The sequence below is a fragment of the Phoxinus phoxinus genome, assembly GCF_949152265.1.
Source record: "Phoxinus phoxinus genome assembly, chromosome: 3".
Lineage (NCBI taxonomy): Eukaryota > Metazoa > Chordata > Actinopteri > Cypriniformes > Leuciscidae > Phoxinus > Phoxinus phoxinus.
In genome coordinates this window covers 15114827-15133455 of record NC_136878.1, presented here as the reverse complement: position 1 = coordinate 15133455, position 18629 = coordinate 15114827, and the positions used below count along the sequence as shown (strand labels likewise).

The 18629-nt window shown below is 37.6% G+C and overlaps 2 protein-coding genes across 3 annotated transcripts; both read left to right on the top strand.

Moving 5' to 3' along the window:
* The first annotated feature begins 160 nt into the window (after nt 1-160).
* Nucleotides 161-11481, top strand: tmc2b (transmembrane channel-like 2b). The gene is made up of 20 exons (XM_079607683.1): nt 161-573; nt 1017-1058; nt 1313-1733; nt 2155-2304; nt 4003-4093; nt 4174-4255; nt 4352-4458; nt 5041-5139; nt 5231-5373; nt 5500-5647; nt 5754-5948; nt 6024-6203; nt 6331-6492; nt 7723-7851; nt 8408-8475; nt 8555-8794; nt 10387-10512; nt 10604-10682; nt 10772-10892; nt 11077-11481. The coding sequence occupies exons 1-20, from the start codon at nt 531-533 to the stop codon at nt 11313-11315; spliced, it is 2865 nt and encodes a 954-aa protein (XP_079463809.1). The 5' UTR covers nt 161-530; the 3' UTR covers nt 11316-11481.
* Nucleotides 11482-12141: 660 nt separating this feature from the next.
* On the top strand, nt 12142-18389 carry cyp1d1 (cytochrome P450, family 1, subfamily D, polypeptide 1). Of its 2 annotated transcripts, XM_079607858.1 has the most exons (9): nt 12142-12332; nt 12446-12542; nt 12798-13636; nt 14579-14702; nt 16323-16412; nt 16917-17040; nt 17150-17236; nt 17496-17580; nt 17684-18389. In XM_079607858.1, the coding sequence occupies exons 1-9, from the start codon at nt 12168-12170 to the stop codon at nt 17735-17737; spliced, it is 1665 nt and encodes a 554-aa protein (XP_079463984.1). In that variant the 5' UTR covers nt 12142-12167; the 3' UTR covers nt 17738-18389. The 2 variants fall into 2 exon arrangements, with proteins under 2 accessions (XP_079463984.1, XP_079463983.1); XM_079607857.1 differs by having other exon boundaries at nt 17496-18389.
* Nucleotides 18390-18629: the final 240 nt, after the last annotated feature.

Genomic DNA, 18629 nt, shown 5'->3' with positions numbered 1-18629 from the left:
GGAACCAGGAAAAAAAGTTTGATGTGAGAATATAAAAAAAAATAATAATAATAATTATCTCTTTTTACTAAGGTCCAAAAATGAGTTATTGAACTTTTTTCTAATTAACATAAAGAATGATAAATTTGTCGTAAATAGAAAAATTTAATCAGAACTTCACATTATTTATAATCTGTTATCATTTTCTTATTTTAATTCTAGAAAAAAATATTTTCAGGTGTTTATTATGAAACTCGGGTAGACTTGCCGTACTTCATTTAGCCAACCTGCTTGTGTTTAGGTATCATGAGAGACACCTTGATTATTCTCTGATTATTTGAGTCTTGAATCTGCCCTGTGCACTGGCGTTTTGTTTGCTGGCTCTCACGGCTTTAGATCTTGACTACCATTTTCTGTAGTCAAGGAGACATTTGATTCCTTTTTTAGGAGTGGAGAGCCTGTTAACAGAGACCCACCTGACAGTCAGGTGTGTCTTCAGCTCTAGATGCCTCGCAAGACTGAATAGCAGGACTCAAACTCAAAACGGCAAGATGCCTCGCAGAAAAAATGATATTGCGATAACCGTGGATGATGGTAAGTAGATTTGATTATCAGAAGAGGATCATTCTAATGCATGTTGTTTCAATTTGATTTAGTGTATACTAGTAAACTGTTTATTTAAAACACATCAATCTACATATGAATAGGTTGGGTAACTATTTGCAATTTACTGTTCTGATATAGTTTTTATATTCTGATATAGGCTAGTGGAGTCAATCATTTATTTGTGTTGCACTGTTGTGTTTCCTGCTGTTATATGTTTGTGAGTGAGTTTTTGAATGATGACCCTTATTTAGCAGGTTTACCTAATTTATGTTAATTGTTTTAATGATTAACACAATATATCATGTGTGCCATGAAGTGCACTCATCTGACAGGATGTTATATAGTTGTGTTATTGAGTTATTGTGACAGTATTGTAAAAATTAAAGAAATTCTCATGATATTAATACAGTGTGTGTGTGTGTGTGTTACAGTTGGGATGGAAATCGATGCAGAATATGATAGTGGAAGTGACGGTAAGTTCTGAACATGGTTGAGTTTTTTTTGTTCATTTTTATTTATTTATTAACAATTATTGTTTATCATTATTATTTATTATAATATTACTTTCGAATATTCAATAATATTATTGTATTATTTTTTATTACTAATTTGAATGTGCATGTCATGCAGTGATCTTACAAAATGTATTTTGTCAATTGTTGTTATTTTATTAAAATATAATATGAATGTACACATTCACAAACACACATTTTCTATATCTTTTCAGTGGATTCAAAAAGAAGAGCAAAAGGCAGGAATAAACCGAAGCCTGCTGCTCGAGGAAGGAAAGCCAAGCCCGCCGATAGCGTGGAGGAGAGCGACGAAGAGGAGCAGACTCCACGGAAGAGGAAAGGCCGAAAGAAGAAGGAAGTAAGTGAAGACGAGAGCGAGGAAGAGCAGAAAGGAAGAAGAAAGAAACCAGCAGGTGCGAAGAAGAGGGCTGCCAAGAAAGATGACTCAGAAGAGGAGAGCGAAGAGGAGAAAGGAGATAAAAGAAAAGGAAGGAAAAAAGGCACAACTAAGAAGGAAAAAGAGGTGGAGAATATCAAGGAGAAGAAGGGGAATGGCAAAGCAGCAGGAAAAGGAGGGAAGGATAAACAGGAAGATAAGGATAAGAAAAAGAACAAAGGCAAAGGCAAGAACAGCAGGTGCAGTATTCTCTAGCCTCCCTCTCCACGCCACACACACACACTCATGGTGCCGTTCACTCCTCTTTACCTCCACAGCCATACACAGATTTTGCCATAAAATAACTTTTGAATGTTCTCAACTATTCATATTACAAAATGTGTGGTAAAATGCCAAGGAACTAAAACCTCTGAACAACCGCAAAAGTGTTGTTATCATAATATTGTATTGTATTGATTGTATTGCTATAAATAAAACAAATATATCATTTAACCTAATTTGCCTTCCAACTGATGATCTGGAAGTGCTTTTCATGGCCATCCTGCTCACTAGAACTTTTGACTTGACTTGACCAAAAGAACAATATCCTTGTGGAATATACTGTTAAACTGGACTTAAAGGACTGACTGCTGACTCTTGGGTCTCGGCTTTGTTCTGCAGCAGTTCATCATCAGACAACAATTCAGAAGACGAGTCTCTGTCTGAGGGAGAGATGGCCCGGCTAAAAGACGAAGTGGAGGAGAAGAAAAAGCTGATAGCGACACTTCGGAACAAACCCTGGCGCATGAAGAGGAGACTCAAATGCCTGAAGTAAAACGGATTTCCTCCTACTCATTGTTTGAGCTCTTGTTTCAGTCACCTCTCACTCAAATGAAGTTCATTTATTTAGCATGAGTTTCATGTTTGTTTATGTGCTTCATTAAAGCTTACAAGTCGCTGTGCTTCTGCTTTCTTGCATCTTCACGTCTCTTAATGCACTTTAAGCTGAGGTTTAAAGGAGCTCTTATTGCCTACATATTCTTACTGGCTTTGAAAATTATTTTTAGGAAGTATGGAAGTAATTTGAATTAGGATCAGTATAACATGGCACTTTTGAAGTTTACAAAAAGTTTCGGTAAAGAATCAACATCATCCAAAATGTGTTTGATTGTACTTTGAGATAAAACACTTGACACAGAGACTACGCCAATGCATTCATTACCTAGTGGCCTCCGTCTGAACCTTTACCTCAGACTGCCCAGTGGAATTGACCAGTGTGGGTGACAAGTGAGAGTTTAGACAAGTGCCCTCAGAAGTTAGTAGAGACTGACACACTGCCCAAGAAAGCATCAGTAACATGGGCCCTGAAGCTGTAGGGAAAGAAACGGTGCCACATAGGGGACACTCACTTGGCAAAGCTTCTACATGGGTAACTTCTGATAGGTGACAGGAATGTTACAGTTTCATGAGCTTGATGCTGTTTTATGCATGCTGATGTTTCTTGAGGGCAGTCTTTGCATGCATGTTTGGGTACAATTATGCCATGTACAAAGTGCCATAAGGTCATATGGTCATGCCCAAACAATACACGGATGTCGATGGATGTTATAATGAGGTGCTTTGTAGGTTTTTGGATATGAGACTGCAGTTTAATTGCTGTAGTTGCCAAACAATTTTCTCTGTACATGGATTTAATATTGAGTCCCTATAATGTTAGTGTTAATATTATATAATATATGGATATTATTTGAAAGACTTATAGTTTTTTATTATTCTTATTATATTTTCTATTTAAAAACCAAACAAATACCCATACTATTTCCATATGAAAACATTAAAGGGTTGGTTCACCCAAAAATTAAAGTTCTTTCATCATATACTCACCCTCGTGTCTTTTCAAATCAAACCTCTATGACTTCTTATTTTGCCTATACAATGAAAGTCAAAGGGGTCTAAAACAACTTTCATTTAATGGACTTTTATGACTTTCATTTTATGAAATGAAATTTCACACACAAAATCCACACACACACACACAAAAAAATATTCTTTTGCTTTCAAGTCGCAAAACACAAGGGTGAGTAAATAATGATGGAATTTTCACATTTGGGTGAACTATCCCTTAGGTGAAGTAATATCCGTTTATTAGTGAATTAGTTCATCTTGTGTCCATCTGGTCCATTCACATTTATTATTCATTGATGAGTTAATTAATTGGCTGTTGGGTCAGGTTACAGTGTGTGAAGGTTGTGAGTGAAACATGATATTTTTTCCTAGTATTGTCTCTGGTGCTTACTATACAATGCTGAATGGTCATGCTGCTTAATACACGCAGAACCAGCCAGTAAGTCAATGGACTGGTCCGTCTACAAATGTATAGCAGCATGCAAAGAGTACAACCCCAACAGGACAGGGAGAAATACTCATGCCCTGTTGAAATCTGAAACAAAAACAGAAAGTTTGTTTAGATATTGTGTCATACATTTTATTTCCATGCTAATACAAGTTTCTATTTATATCACCTGTTAGAGAAGCCCAGGGGTTTGTAGAAAAGTTTGAAGGGGCTTTGGGCAAAGGAAAAGGGAGGAGACTCTATGCATTCAAAGTCATGATGACTAAGGTACAGCATTAAATATTCCATATTGACATGTTACATTTTAAATGCAATCACTGAATATTTTTTGTTTGTTCGTTTCTCAGAAATTAATCAAATTCAATAGAGACTTTGACAACTTCAAGACAGCCTGTATTCCCTGGGAGAGTCGGATAAAAGAAGTGGAAAGTCTGTTCATCTGTTTTTTTTTCTTTTTTATCGAATTCTGTATTTTCAAAGTTCCGTGTGTTTCTTATTCTCTTCTCATCTGTTTTATTCTCATAGGTCACTTTGGGTCATCTGTTGCCTCCTACTTCATTTTCCTGCGCTGGATGTATGGATTAAACCTTGTTCTCTTCGGCTTCGTGTTTGGACTTGTTGTTATGCCAGAGGTGAGATGTGACGCTAATGTCGTTGTTTAAACACCTTTTAGGCAATTTACACTACCTTCAGAAATATTGTGAAATTTTATTACAATTTCTATTTTCATATATTTTAATGAGTCATTCTTCCTGTGATAGCAAAGCTAAGTTTTCAGCAGCCATTCCTCCTGTCTTCAGTACACATGATCCTTCAGAAATCATTATTATATGCTGGTTTGCCTCTCAAGAAACATTTCCTATTATTATCAATGTTGTGCTGCTTGATATTTTTGTGGAAACCGTGATTGGTCAGACTGGTAACCCAAAGGTTGCAGGTTTGATTCTCAATACCGGCAGGAAATGAATGAAATGCCCTTGAGCAAGGCACCAAAACACCAATCGTTCCCGGGGGCGCCACAGCAATGGCTGCCCACTGCTCCGATTGTGTGTGTGTGTTCACTACTCACTGCTCCTAATGTGTGCACTAACTTGGATGGGTTAAATGCAGAGGACAAATTCTAACTATGGGTTATCATACTTGGCCTTCAGGTCATAAAAGAGAAAATTAAAATTAAAGCTACACTAATATGATCTGTGTCTTTCTCTTTGTAGGTACTGATGGGCATGCCTTATGGCTCCATTGCCAGAAAAACAGTCCCCAGAGAGGAACAGGATACTGCCATGGACTACTCTGTCCTGTTTGAGTTTGGCGTAAGGATTTTTCACTATTGGATTCTGTGTAAAAGAGGTTGTAAGATTGCTATTGTCTTATTTGGATTATACCTTTTACATTTTTTCACAGGGTTATTGCAAGTACTCCGTTCTATTTTATGGTTTCTACAATAATCAACGAAGTATCGGATTCCTCCAGTTCAGGTTACCTCTGTCATATCTTTTGGTTGGTGTTGGGATATTTGGCTACAGTCTAATGGTGGTTATCAGAACGTGAGTCTAATAACTACATCTGCAGCATTACCAGTGTCTCTCTGTATTTTGCTCACTGACAATGCTCTTTTTGCTGATAATGTGGAGCCTCTTTATTTCTTTTTTTAATGGCCTTCCTTCTTGTAGAATGGCAAGAAATGCCAATGAAGGAGGAGATGGAGCAGAGGATAGTGCCTTCACCTTTTGCTGGAAGCTGTTTACTAGCTGGGATTACCTTATAGGAAACCCAGAGACAGCTGACAATAAGTTCGCGTCCACCACCACAAGCTTCAAGGTTAATAACAGTAATACTAGTATCAAAGAATGGTGCACTGTGCTGTGAAAACTTCTGCATAGTTAGACTGATCAAATCTAACATTAACTATGTCGTATTCCCTCAGGAATCTATTGTGGATGAGCAGGAAAACCTAAAGGATGAGAACATTCACCTGCGCCGCTTCCTACGTGTCCTAGCCAACGCTCTCATCCTGTGCTGCTTGGGTGGGAGCGGATACCTCATCTACGCTGTGGTCAAAAGATCTCAAGAATTTTCAAAAAAGGACAGGAATGAACTGACATGGCTTCAAAAAAATGAGGTACCCCTTTTCTTTTACTTTTCAATTTATTAATGTGATGGCAAATTGTGAAACTCTTGTTTCTTCTTCGGTCAGGTTGAACTTGTGATGTCCTTGTTGGGCTTGGTGTGTCCACCTATGTTTGAGGTTATAGGGGAGCTGGAAGACTATCACCCTCGAATCGCCCTAAAATGGCAGCTGGCCAGAATCTTTGCCCTCTTTCTGGGCAACCTGTACACTTTTCTGTTTGCTCTGTTTGATGAAGTCAATGCAAAGGTATGACCATAGATGGTCTAGGAACCAAAAACATAATAAAAAGGGATATCACTCTGCTTAAAGAGTCCTTACACATATACCTGTTACATTTTATGTGAATCATTTCTTTGGTATTGTATGTTCATAGCTTGAAAACGAGAAACAGATAAAAAATGAAACCATCTGGGCTCTTAAAGAATACTATGACAACTACACCTTACACCACAACGTCACAGAAAACATTCCCCCTCCAATCACCTTCCCAGCTGATGTCATCAGGGGGCCATGCTGGGAGACAGAAGTAGGCATTGTAGGTACCATCAGCACCAACATCACCACCACCAAACTTGTCAGTAACAGTCAGTGCTTAAAGGACAATTCCGGCGAAAAATGAACCTAGAGGTAATTAACACATGGTTACCGTGTTTTCATGATAATCGAATGTAAAGAGTTTATCTTTAAAAACAGATAAGCTTATAACGCTAGTATATGGGGCATCGAATATAAGTAAAAAGAAATCGCTAGTTAATACCACTAACAAGGCTCCAAATAGCCTCACACTAACACGGTAGCATAATGAGGGTCCCTACATGCAAACCGAAGCATTGAGAACTTTGTAAGTGTACAGACAGCTTAATAAGAAGATACTTTATAAAGACAGTACACGTCGCGTATACAGGCAGGAGCCATCTTTAGAAAACAGTCTCGACCAGTCGAGCCACGAACGCCGTGCTAAGCTGGTCGATAGGTTTAAGTCACAGTTCAGCTCACATAGCACAGTGTTATTTTTATTTATATATATCTATAATATTTATAATATCTCTTTTTATTTATATTCGAATTTCGATGCGCCATATACTACCGTTATAAGCTAATCAGTTTTTAGAGATAAAACTCTTTACATTCGATTATCATGAAAACGCATCCCAGTAAACGTTCAACACGGTAACCATGTTTTAATTACCCCTAGGTTCATTTTTCGCCGGAATTGTCCTTTAACCCTGTACAGTGTTGCCTACTATTTTTAATGGAAAGTAGCTAAAGCCTGCTCAAAAAGTTACTACTGTATATGACGCCGGATGACGTAACGCGCCAATTGTCAGCACTTTATATCCATTTTTTTATCCTAATCCGTGCTCACATACTGTATTTTAATATAATATATAGCCAAATGTCCAATAAAGCTGTTCTCATGTACATATTTTATGTCGGAAAACGTAACAAGTATGACACAGTGACTGACTACATGTTAACCAGCAGTCCAAGTTGGCAACACTGACCCTGTAGAGCTTGACAAAATATTAGTCACAAAAATCTAATTTTTTGAAATGGAATTAGAATTATACTAAAAGGCCTTTTACTTGCTAAAAAAGTATGATTTATCAATCAGAGTGCTGAAGGCATGCAGTAGATTGTGTGCAACTGTTTTTTCAGCAATGTTTTGATCATGCTAATAAATCAAAGGCCTTAGAAATTAATGTATCAAACATAATACAGTAGGCTTTATATGGTTAAAATGTACTGTTTTATTTCCTCACAGGAGTTTGTGAAGCTCACCGTATCCGACATCCAAGTGACATATCTGACCATTCTGATAGGGGACTTCCTACGAGCCGTGATTGTGAGATTCCTCAACTATTGCTGGTGTTGGGATCTTGAAGCTGGGTTTGTAAGTCCAACCTCACACCCTGCTGTTATTCAAGTTACTCACGTAACACTGTGTAAACAAGCTGTAACAGTATCAGTTGGATGACCTCTGTCGGATGCACATTTTAGTTGTTAAGTTTAGTTCTTAGCAATTTAGCGATGATGGGACGTTCCCATCAAGAAGAGGGCAGATGTTAGAAACCTGACTGACTGTGATTATGTCAGGTTAAGTGTATTCTCATCAAAAGTTTGTTGTGCTCAGAAATTACTGCTCTATATGGCTTTGCCCTGTCGCCCTCATTTTCCTGTCACTCGATATAGGTGACATACTACTCATTCATCCGAGGTCAACTGAACACCATGAGAAGGTGGCAGGATAGGTGATAGGGCTGCTTTACAACCAGAGTCACAGAGAGACACACTACACCATTCAGGGCACTTAATTACAGAGAGAGAGAGAGAGAGAGAGAGAGAGAGAAAGAGAGAGAGAGAGAGAGGTATCTTTTACTGTGACATCTCTTTCTGTGTTGTCATGCATACAGATATTTATGCATGTGTGTGTGTTTGTGTTTCTGCAGCCATCTTATGGAGAGTTTGACATCAGTGGTAACGTACTTGGGCTCATCTTCAACCAGGGAATGATCTGGTAAGTAGATCATGCGAGTAAAAACACAGAATCTCGGCGATGGACAGTGTGATGACTTCACATAATGTGTGTGTTTCAGGATGGGCGCATTTTACGCCCCTGGGCTGGTGGGCGTAAACGTGTTGCGTCTGCTGAGCTCCATGTATTACCAGTGCTGGGCAGTGATGGCCTGTAACGTTCCCCATGAGAGAGTGTTCAAAGCTTCACGTTCTAATAACTTCTACATGGGATTGCTCCTCCTCGTCCTCTTCCTCAGTCTCATGCCTGTGATCTACTCCATTATGACACTGCCACCGTCTTTTGACTGTGGACCCTTCAGGTAGCTTTTAAACCTTATCAAGATTTATGTACTAATCCTTGAAAAGGCTCACTTTGGTCAAAAATGGGAAAAAAAGGGAAAAGTACAGAATGCCTGAACAAATTATTCCTGTAGGAATAGATTTGTTATCCCTATTCATGTACTAAGTATGGAAGCCCATTTACGCCACATAAGAAAAAGAAATCATGCTTTGGTAAATCATGAGAAGTCAAAATTATGACATACTAAGTAATTATAAGATAAAGTCGAAATTACAGTTGTAATTGAAATGAATTAACCCCCATTGCAAATCAGGTTTATTGGCTAAATGTACAGACTTTCAGCTCTTTGCCTTGAAAAAATCAAACAAAAGTAATTGAAACAGCTTAACACAACAAATGTTTTCCCAAATTCAACTGAAAATGCAACATTTAATGACTTCTGCAGTCTCAAAATTATTCAACCCCTTCATGGCAAGAATCTTTAGTACTTTGTAGAACACCCTTTTGCTGTTATGACCTGCTGCTGCAAACAAGATGTATAACCAGACACCAGCTTCTGGCAGCGTTTCTGAGGAATCTTAGCCCATTCCTCATGAGCAATGGCCTCCCGTTCAGTAATATTCTTGGGTGTGTGTGCTGCAACCGCCTTCCTCAAATCCCACCAGAGATTTTCAATGGGGTTCAAGGCAGGTGACTGTGATGGCCACTGTTGAATCTTCCAGGACTTCTTCTGCACCCATGCCTGTACGTCATAGAGTTCTGCCATTGAAACCGCATGTGTTTAGTAGACGCCTTACTCTGCAAGCGGAAACCTCAGTGCCTGTTGCCACCAAGTCTTGCTGCAGGTCTTTTGCAGTCACTTTTCTGAACCTGTCTTCTCAGAAATCTGGTTGCAGCCATTGATAGATTCCTTTTTCTGCCCCTTCCAGATAGTGTAACCACTGTCTTTAATTTTGAACTTGCGAACTATGCTTCCAACGGTGTCTCTAGGAACATTTAGTGCCTTCGCTATCTTTTTGTATGATGTTCCTTGTTTGTGTAGGGCAATGATATCTTCACTTAACTTTTTGGACCATTCTTTTGACTTACTAACTTGTATACCATATTTCTAACTTGCAGTCAAACGTGACACTCAACAAACCTAGCCAGTTCAGATATTTAATGTGTTCTAGCTCATGCACACCTGCTGCAACTAATGAAGCCCTTCATTTGTTATATGTATATAGTACAGTATGTCATAACATAACATTTCATCTCATAATTACTTCATATGTCTTTTTAATCTCGAATATGCATGGTATTTTTCTGATTTTTTGGGGGAAATTAACTTCCATGATTAAAGGCAAATTAATACAGGAGACCGTATAAAATACTTATAAGATAAACTTACTTAGCTAAGAAGTTATAAACAGTGATTAAATAAACATAAAATGTGTGTTAAAAGTATGTCTTAAAATGTTACAAAAACATCTTACTACAGTATAATAACAAGCTTGTTTCATGTTGGTCCATCAATATTTATCAATTTATATTTTAAATTGTCATACATTTTTAGACCAGCAAAAAAGGGCAAATTTCCTGAGAAAAAATGAGATCCACATCTCTCCACAGTGGTAAAGATAAGATGTTTGATGTGATCACGGAGACTATAGAGAAGGACTTACCACCATTTATGGCAGACATCTTCGGTTATGCATCCAACCCAGGCCTCATAATTTCTGCAGTCCTCCTCATGGTGTGAGTAGTCACCTAATGTGAAGTTTAAAGGTAAATGTTATATGATTTATTTGCATTTAATAAAACTATTTGTCTGTCTTGTCTCTGACAGGTTGGCTATTTATTACCTGAATGCTGTGTCCAAAGCATATCAAAACGCTAACTTGGAATTAAAACGCAAAATGCAAATGGTTGGTAAACGTTTTTTGTAAATGATGGTAAAGTTGTCTGACATCAGCAGTGTCAGCTATTGGTTTATATTTTCTGCTCCATCATTTAGCAAAGAGATGAGGAGAAGAACAGGAGGAACAACAAGGACAGCACCAACCAGGTGATGAAAGACCTGGAGGATCTTATGCCCAACAAGTCCCTGATTCCCCCTCCATCTGCTGAAGAGGCTGGTCAGTGGGCTAAACAACTCGTTGAACTAGTCATGACATGTTTCTTTTGCCGTGTTTCCCCTACTGGTGTTCACATTGTAGGAGATACTTCCAACCTCTTGTGATCTTTAAACTTGAGAGTGGAACAGTCTTCATTCACAATGGAGTGTCTGTTTCTGTTACAAACTTGCCATTTTTATTACAGAGAAACCAAATGACCAGCTTAGCAAGTCACCAAAAGTGACTGGCAAACCTGGCGCTGCAGCCACCGGGAAAGGGGTACATGTTCAGAGAGATGTGTCTTTGGCTGCGGCAAATCCTCGGGCACCAGTGACTCGCCCTCCAGGTCCCAGGCCACCCGGGCCTCTCCCAGGTAATGGCCGTGGACCTCCACCAGGTCAAGGGATGGGAAGAGGGAGAGGTGGACCACCACCACGAAGATAAGGCTTTAAGAATGCATATAGACACACACTCCACAGTCATACTACATATGGATCCAAATCGAATTGTAATACTATTACAGTGAGGAAGTGCTGTTGTTGTAAATATTTTTTGTGTAAAATGTATTTGTATGCTATTCAAAAAAGTGCAATAAAAGGTTTATGGATACATGTCTGTGGTGGTTTATTAATCAAATCATTTCCATTATTATTGCAAACAGATCGGTATGAAATTGGATTCCCTTCTTATGATCCCCCTTTTTGTGCCGCTTGGATAGTTGTCAAAATTACTTATAATAATTTGTAAAATTAAGATAAATAAATAAAATATAAAAAACTAAAAATAGCATATATTTCATATTTTGCAGGTATCAAGAGGAAACCTGAAAACATATAGTGTATTATTATTATTAAATTATTTTTACAAAGTCAAATCGAATTATGTGCAGTGATAAATTGGGAATCCAGTATGTTAGCTTACCCAGAATCCAGTCAGTATTTCCTTGTTTCATAATGTGTTCCATATAGTACTACCACATATTAAATAATTAAGTAGAACAGAAGGCTACTTTAATTACAGGAGTTTCGTCTATGACAAATGCACTACTACAGACAAATAAACGTATCAAGCAATGTCTACCATTGCGTTTTTTTTTACGTCAAGCAATGTCTACCAATTTGATTTTAGCCTAACGTTACATGTTTTTTTTCGAGGGTTTTTTTCTTTCGAAAAAGCGATTCGATTTTACGAATCTAATTTTAGAACCCTTTTGCATACACAAACCATCGACGCAAACAACAGACTGTCAGTGTCATAGGTCTGGGTTTTCCCAGGCTATCAGTGTCATATAACTCAATGCAATTTTCTAATCATTCTAATCGAGTCTGCTTTCTCTTTCCTCCTCGATATGTAAAGGCTGTGAGCTTTCAGGGTTTTAAAACACTGCCATCGTGTGGTAACACGCACTTACTGTATTTTTTAAACAACATTTCTCTTCCTCTCATCACTAGCGGACTAGCGGTAGGCTATTTTTTTATTTATCTCATTGGCTTTCATTCATGCTTGTACATCGATCATCTCGACGGCCCTCCAGTGTTCTCTGCTTCTGAGAATCAGTCTGTGTTTTTGTGCAGTCATGGAGACACGTTCTTAAAGAGTTCTTTCGCAGCCATTTATCAGCTGGTGAAACTTTGAAAGTATTTGATTGCAAACGCGGGAGCGGTTTCAAAGGTAAGATAATGCAAAATGCTTGATTTAGTAACTATTCTCCCTACCGTTTCTGCCGTTTTTTCGCTTCTATCTTCAGGATACCGTTTTACTTGAAAGTAATAGGCCTACAATAGCTATAAAGGTTTAATTTCCCTAAAGTTTCTCTTTAAAGCTATTTATAGAGTGTAAAATAGAATTGTGTGTATTATGCTTTATGCGTCAAACCCCTATTTTTAAATAACGTTATATCACAGGCATTTTCTAATTTATTTGCAGTGTATGCCATGTATCTGGAGGAGATTTCCCAAACGACTACATCTGGAGTGACTCTGTTCCTCTGTGCCTTCGCTCTGCTCTTGCTGGCTCTCCATGGTCGACGGAGAGGACCATGCTGCTCCTTTCTTCCAGGTCCCAAACCTTGGCCGTTAGTGGGCAACCTTTTCCAGATGGGGGAACAAATCCATTTGTCATTAACAAACCTGAGGGTTCAGTATGGAGATGTGTTCCAGGTGCAAATGGGTTCTCTTGTGGTAGTTGTTTTGAGCGGCTATTCTACCATCAAGGAGGCTCTGGTACGGCAAGGAGAGGCATTTGCTGGACGCCCTGACCTTTTTACATTCTCTGCAGTTGCTAATGGCACCAGTATGACATTTAGTGAGAAGTATGGCGAAGCTTGGGTGCTTCACAAAAAGATCTGCAGAAATGCCTTGAGGACCTTCTCCCAAGCTGAGCCCAGAGACTCAAGTGCCTCGTGTCTTTTGGAGGAACATATCTGCACAGAGGCCATGGAGATGGTGGAGGCTCTGAAGGAACAAGGAGATAAGGTCGGAGATTCAGGGCTTGACCCGGTTAAGTTGCTAGTGACCTCGGTTGCCAATGTGGTTTGCACTCTGTGTTTTGGCAAGCGGTATGCCCATAACGATAAAGAGTTCCTCACCATCGTCCACATCAATAATGAAGTGCTGCGCCTCTTTGCTGCAGGGAATCTGGCAGACTTTTTTCCTATCTTCCGTTACCTGCCCAGTCCGTCTCTGCGAAAGATGGTCCAGTACATTGGCAGAATGAACAGCTTCATGGAGCGCAACATCAGGGAACATCTCATCACCTTTGATAGGGTAATACTGTTGAAATAATCAAAAGATGAAAAGACAAAACATTCCTGCAGGAACATGATTATTTTATCCTAGAGATGAGTGGCAGATTGTTAGTGTCAGAAGCCTCAGATTACATCTCTTCTCATGAGATGAGTGAACGGACAGAGGTTATATACTCCATACATTTATGCATGCTTCATTAGAAAGAAAATCTGTCAGCATGCTTGCATATGCAGATTATACAGTATATAAAGTTTGGGGTCAGCATAATTTTGTGTGTTTTTGGAAGAAGTATCTTATGCTCACCAAGGCTGTGTTTATTTAATCAAAATACAATACAGTAAATTCAATAAAACAGTAACATTGTGAAATATTTCATGATTTATATATATATATATATATATATATATATATATATATTAAAATTAATTTTATTCCTGTGATGGCAAAGCTGAATTTTCAGCAGCGTTGCTCTAGTCTTCAGTGTAACATGATCCTTCAGAAATCATTCTGATATGCTGATTTGGTGCTAAAGTAACATTTCTTATTATAAGCAATTTTGAAAATAACTGTCACTTTTTATCAATTTAATTCATCAAAAAGAATAAAACTATTAATAAAAAATAAAAAATAAATTAATAAAAAAAAAGAGTCTTACTGGCCTCAAACTTTAACCAGTATGTTATATTTTTTATACAAAAAAAGTGGTCAGTAACTATTATCTCCAAAATATGATATTTCTCTTTACAGAGCGCCTGTGAAGTGATGCTTTGTTTCTGTTTATACAAACTAAAATATTCACATGCACAGTTGAATTTGGTGTACACAATGTATGCATGTGTGGAGAAGGCACCCGCATATATGGCCAGGAACAAGATGGATGTAAATGTCATAGAGAGAGTACTGTTTATTTTCCCACATTTTAAACATTTAGCAAATCTGATTCTCTGTGTTTTTGTACAGAACTGTATTCGGGACATCACTGATGCCCTTATTGCAATGAGTGAGGACAGGCAGGGGGACGAGGAAACGGCCATGCTCAGCAACTCACAGATCGTCCACAGTGTTATCGACATCTTCGGAGCCGGTGAGAGACCAGGAGAAAAGAGAATAAATGTGTGAATGTGAACAGCAACATTGTGCTTTCAGAAATACATACAACAGAACAGTTTACATCCAGAACCAGATGTTTGTTCTGGCTCTTTGTCGTCACAGTCTAGAATCAGACCTGGAGTTTTTCTGAGAATTTGCTTTAGATGTATGTTTTTCATCTGCTCTTGGCTTGAGCTGTTCATTCCTGTTTCAGTTTATGCATCTTGGTAGTTCTAGTTCATTAAACCGTATTTAACAAACCCCCATGAGGAGCTCATTTTCATTCTTCTAGCCTGAGAATTATAGCCCACAACACATCTTCAGTCAATTTGGTTGCCCATATGCCAATTGTGACTTGTGTCTCTAGGCTGTTAAAGGGCACCTATTATGACATTTAAAATGTTCCTAATGTTGTTTAGGGAGTCCCCAACAACAGTTTTACGTGCATGCAATGTCAAAAAACACTTTTGTTTTCGTATAATATGCATTTATTTTTACCTGATTTGCTCACCGACTCCCAAATGATTCGTACAACGACTCATTTTCCAAACTCCTCCTTTGCGCGACGCTAATCTGCGATTGGTCAGATGACCCAGCAGTGTTTACAGAGATAATACTTATTGTTTAACACGGAGTACAATGATGCTTTTATCAATTAAATCGTGTTATAATAATGATTATAGTCCACTGCTTTGTAGTTTGTAGTAAAAAACTAAAAATAAGATAAAGAATTTAATGTTATGTTAGCGAGCATAGCCAAGAGTTCATATTGTAAAAGCACAATCAGTCTTTGTTTGCATTAGCCCGATGCATAAACATAACGTTTTTACAAAAAAAAAAAAAATGCAGTTACGTTACTACGAGGTATTACTCTATTCTTTAAGACAACTCCGAAAACAACGACAAACACTTCACATAGGCTATCTCAATACAATTGCCATTGAAGACCTATAAGCTAAACGGTGCTTATACAACAAACAAAATAATAATTAAGCATGCTACATAAAACATAAAAGCAACAATTATTAATAACACTTACAGGTTGTGATACGGAGGAGGAAGCTGATGCAAATACACTTAGAAATGAACCTTCCTTCAATATCAGCGGCTCGCAAATCCAAGTTTGATTGCATTTAAAAAGCAATCGTCTTCAAAATGGCGTGAACAAAGCACAAGACTATACTTCTGTGGTATAGTTGTATATATGAATTGTAGCCACTTAGTCTTCAAATGCTCCTTCTTGGGCAGATGAAAAAAGTTGTCTTTTGAGTCGCACTTCAGAACACAGCGTCTCGTCGCCATAATATTTTCCCTGGCCTTGGAGCGCAATAAGTGGGCGTAACGTATTCAAATAACTTGACAAGTTGACGTCATCTAGTCAGAGAAAAAGCTTCGGTCTTCTAACGATTCATAAAAATGACTCCGAGTCGACTCTTACTTTTGAAAGACAATAACTTTATATACGGTGCACTTTCATATTTCAAACTTTGCAGGATGTTTTTGTTCACCTAGATCTATGTTACACACTACATGAAAGGTACATTTCAAAATTCCATAATAGGTGCCCTTTAACAGATTATGATCATAACCAATGCCTTTTTTTTTTACCTTGTAGGTTTTGACACTATCATCTCCGGTTTGCAGTGGAGCCTTTTATACCTGATCAAGTTTCCAGACATCCAGGCTAAAATCCTCCAGGAGATAGGTGAAGACTAGAAAAGGGCCAATCAAAACAACATTGTGTTTACTGGAAAAACACAATTTCCCATCATGCACATCCCTTTCATTAGCTGTGCTGCGGCATCCTGGGGAAACTGAATCTGCATTAGAGAGGATTTGTGGTTTCTTGTGAGACAGACACAGGAAACCAAAACTTATAGACAATTCGATACACAATTTTGAAAGTGGAGCTTAAAAGATGTTGATGGAAGACTAAAAATGTCTTCCTGTGGCCTCGCTTTATTTTGGTCTTTTGGAATTTGCTATAAACAGGAAATTATATAGTTTTAAATGAGATTTTATCTACAGGGTTATTTAGAAGTGACTGCGAACAGAGACATCTGAAAATATATATATTTTAAAAGAAATCTCCCAGTGCTAAAACAATTTGTGAGGTCCAAAATAATATTGTTAAATTCAGTTCAAAATTCATGACGTATTTCTTCATCTTCTACTCTGGGTGTTTATTATGCTATATGTGCTTTCCTAGATAACCAGGTTGGTATGAACAGGCTTCCACAGTTTAAAGACAAGCCAAACATGCCGTACGCAGAAGCTTTCATATTCGAAGTGTTTCGTCACGCGTCCTACGTGCCTTTCACCATACCTCACTGGTGAGTCCATTTTTTTCTCTATAGTATCATAGTGTTATAGTATCCTACTATTATCATAGGACTGCATTCATAAACCGGTACTCACATTTTCCTCCATCATGTTATCTAGCACAACTGAAAACATAATACTGAATGGATACTTCATCCCCAAAGACACGTGTGTGTTCATCAACCAATATCAAGTCAATCACGATGTGTAAGTATCACATTCCTGCCACATTCTTGTTAAGTTTCCTAAGGCTCTCTCTGTTATATAAATATTATTTATTATATTAATATGAAATATAATACAAACAAATTATTATAAATAATTTTATTTCATAATTTTATATATAAAAGTAAAGTTATTTTTATAATATTTTTACATGATTTTTTTCTTATATATATATATATAAAGTTATAACGTTAATAAATAACTCAATTGAACTGAATTAAACTCATTATTTGGCCAAAAGGGACATTTGGGGCGATCCTGAGGCTTTCCGACCCGAACGATTCCTCACCCTGTCTGGTCATCTAAATAAAAATGTGACTGAGAAGGTAATGATATTTGGCATGGGAATACGGCGTTGCCTCGGTGACAGCTTTGCCCGTCTGGAGATGTTTGTGTTCTTAACCACCCTGTTGCATCGTCTGCACATAGAGAACATTCCAGGGCAAGAGCTTGACCTGGGCTCTACATTTGGACTCACCATGAAGCCCAGACCCTTCAGAATAAAAATATCACCTCGTAACTAAACTATTATGCTCTCAGTGTTCCAGATGTTGTGTTTTATGCACCACAAATCAACCTACAAAGCACCTCAGAATCATTGAAGTCACAGCACCAAGCTAATGTTGGCCATCACTGGACTGCTAAGCTAATTCGTCACTTATAATCATCATGTGGTCTTTTCTCTACCTCTGTTTTAAATGGCCTTAAACTTTGTTATGTTATTGTTTTAGTAGAGAATTCAGCTCAACTGTTACTTGAATGTTTCCTTTTGTACTCTGAGCTTATCAATATATGTGATAATGCATGGTTTAAGCTTGTAAGTGTTCTGGTTACTGCTTTTAGCACAGATATTTTAAACATTAAAGAAGTCTGTTGTAAAGCTGTTTTGTGTTATATAAACTGAATCAGTGAGAGAGAATCACAATTAATAGGCCTATTACTGATTTTGCATTAACAAACAAATATTATTAATAATGAATCAAATGTAATCCAGTTTAATATATTAGCTATACAAAATTATGTGATATTTGTAATACTTTAAAGTTGTCAAGTCTCTATCATATCACTAAACTGTTGTTATCCGTCTTATTGAACATCACAGAATTTAATAGAATAAAGGACAGTTAAAACCCCTAAAATGTATTTGCTGCTTTTTCTTTTTCATTTTCAAAGTTTGTGAAGAGAGATGAGTGATTGAGATCTGTGTGTCTCTGACTATAGCATGAGCTGGTGTTGATGTACACTACCGTTCAAAAGTTTGGGGACAGTAAGATTCTTTATTAATTAATTTAAAATAAATGTATAATTTTATTTAGCAAGGATGTATTCAATGGTTTAAGACTTTTACTTTATTACAAAGAAAATCCATTTTAAA

Bases quoted from the DNA above. Each gene is read 5' to 3' on its own strand.
- cyp1d1 (XM_079607857.1), top strand. From the start codon at position 12,168: ATGCAATTTTCTAATCATTCTAATCGAGTCTGCTTTCTCTTTCCTCCT. The intron at 13,637-14,578 runs GTAATACTGTTG...GTTTTTGTACAG, and splicing joins ATCTCATCACCTTTGATAGG to AACTGTATTCGGGACATCAC. The intron at 17,041-17,149 runs GTGAGTCCATTT...CATGTTATCTAG, and splicing joins CCTTTCACCATACCTCACTG to CACAACTGAAAACATAATAC.
- tmc2b (XM_079607683.1), top strand. From the start codon at position 531: ATGCCTCGCAGAAAAAATGATATTGCGATAACCGTGGATGATG. The intron at 574-1,016 runs GTAAGTAGATTT...TGTGTGTTACAG, and splicing joins TGCGATAACCGTGGATGATG to TTGGGATGGAAATCGATGCA. The intron at 6,204-6,330 runs GTATGACCATAG...GTATGTTCATAG, and splicing joins TTGATGAAGTCAATGCAAAG to CTTGAAAACGAGAAACAGAT.